This window comes from Microtus ochrogaster, unplaced genomic scaffold (genome assembly GCF_000317375.1).
Source record: "Microtus ochrogaster isolate Prairie Vole_2 unplaced genomic scaffold, MicOch1.0 UNK16, whole genome shotgun sequence".
In the NCBI taxonomy this organism is placed as follows: Eukaryota; Metazoa; Chordata; class Mammalia; order Rodentia; family Cricetidae; genus Microtus; species Microtus ochrogaster.
Genome location: NW_004949114.1, coordinates 6,072,306 through 6,072,897, shown reverse-complemented (window position 1 = coordinate 6,072,897; position 592 = coordinate 6,072,306). Strand labels below are relative to the sequence as shown.

Sequence of the window (592 nt, the reverse complement as noted above, 5' to 3'; positions counted from 1 at the left end):
TCCTGTCGCCTCAGCTGCTCTTCCTCGAGCTCCTGCAGGCGCTCTTCTTCCCGGCGGAGTTTCCTGTCACGCTCCTGTCGCCTCAGCTGCTCTTCTTCCAGTTCCTGCAGGCGCTCTTCTTCCTCATGGAGTTTTCTGTCGCGTCTGAGCTCTTGTTCCCGGCGGAACTTTCTATCCCTAGGCTGCTCATCCTCTAGTTCCTGGCGGAATTCTTGTTCCCGGCGGAAGTTTCTGTCACGTTCCTGCACACGCTGCCGCTCTGCCTCGCGCTCCCTGCGAAGCTGCTCCTCCACCCTCAACTTTCGGTCTCGCAGCTGCTCTTCCTCCAGTTCCTGGCGGAGCTCTTCTTCTCTCCGGAGTTTTCTGTCACGCCTGAGCTCTTGTTCCCGGGGGAACTTCCTGTCCTGCAACTGCTCTTCCTCGAGCTCCTGCAGGCGCTCTTGATCCCGGCGGAGTTTCCTGTCTCGCTCCTGGCGTCTCAGCTGCTCTTCCTCCAGTTCCTGCAGGCGCTCTTCTTCCCGGCGGAGTTTCCTGTCACGTTCCTGGCGCCTCAGCTGCTCTTCCTCGAGCTCCTGCAGGCGCTCTTCTTCCC

At 60.3% G+C, this 592-nt stretch overlaps 1 protein-coding gene across 1 annotated transcript in view; it reads right to left on the bottom strand.

Moving 5' to 3' along the window:
• The window catches only part of Tchh (trichohyalin), a 7,293-nt gene that overhangs the window by 2,191 nt on the left and 4,510 nt on the right, over window positions 1-592 (bottom strand). The window contains exon 3 of the mRNA XM_026789230.1: window positions 10-586. Coding sequence (XP_026645031.1) covers window positions 10-586 — 577 coding nt within the window. The remainder of the gene's footprint in view (window positions 1-9; window positions 587-592) is intronic.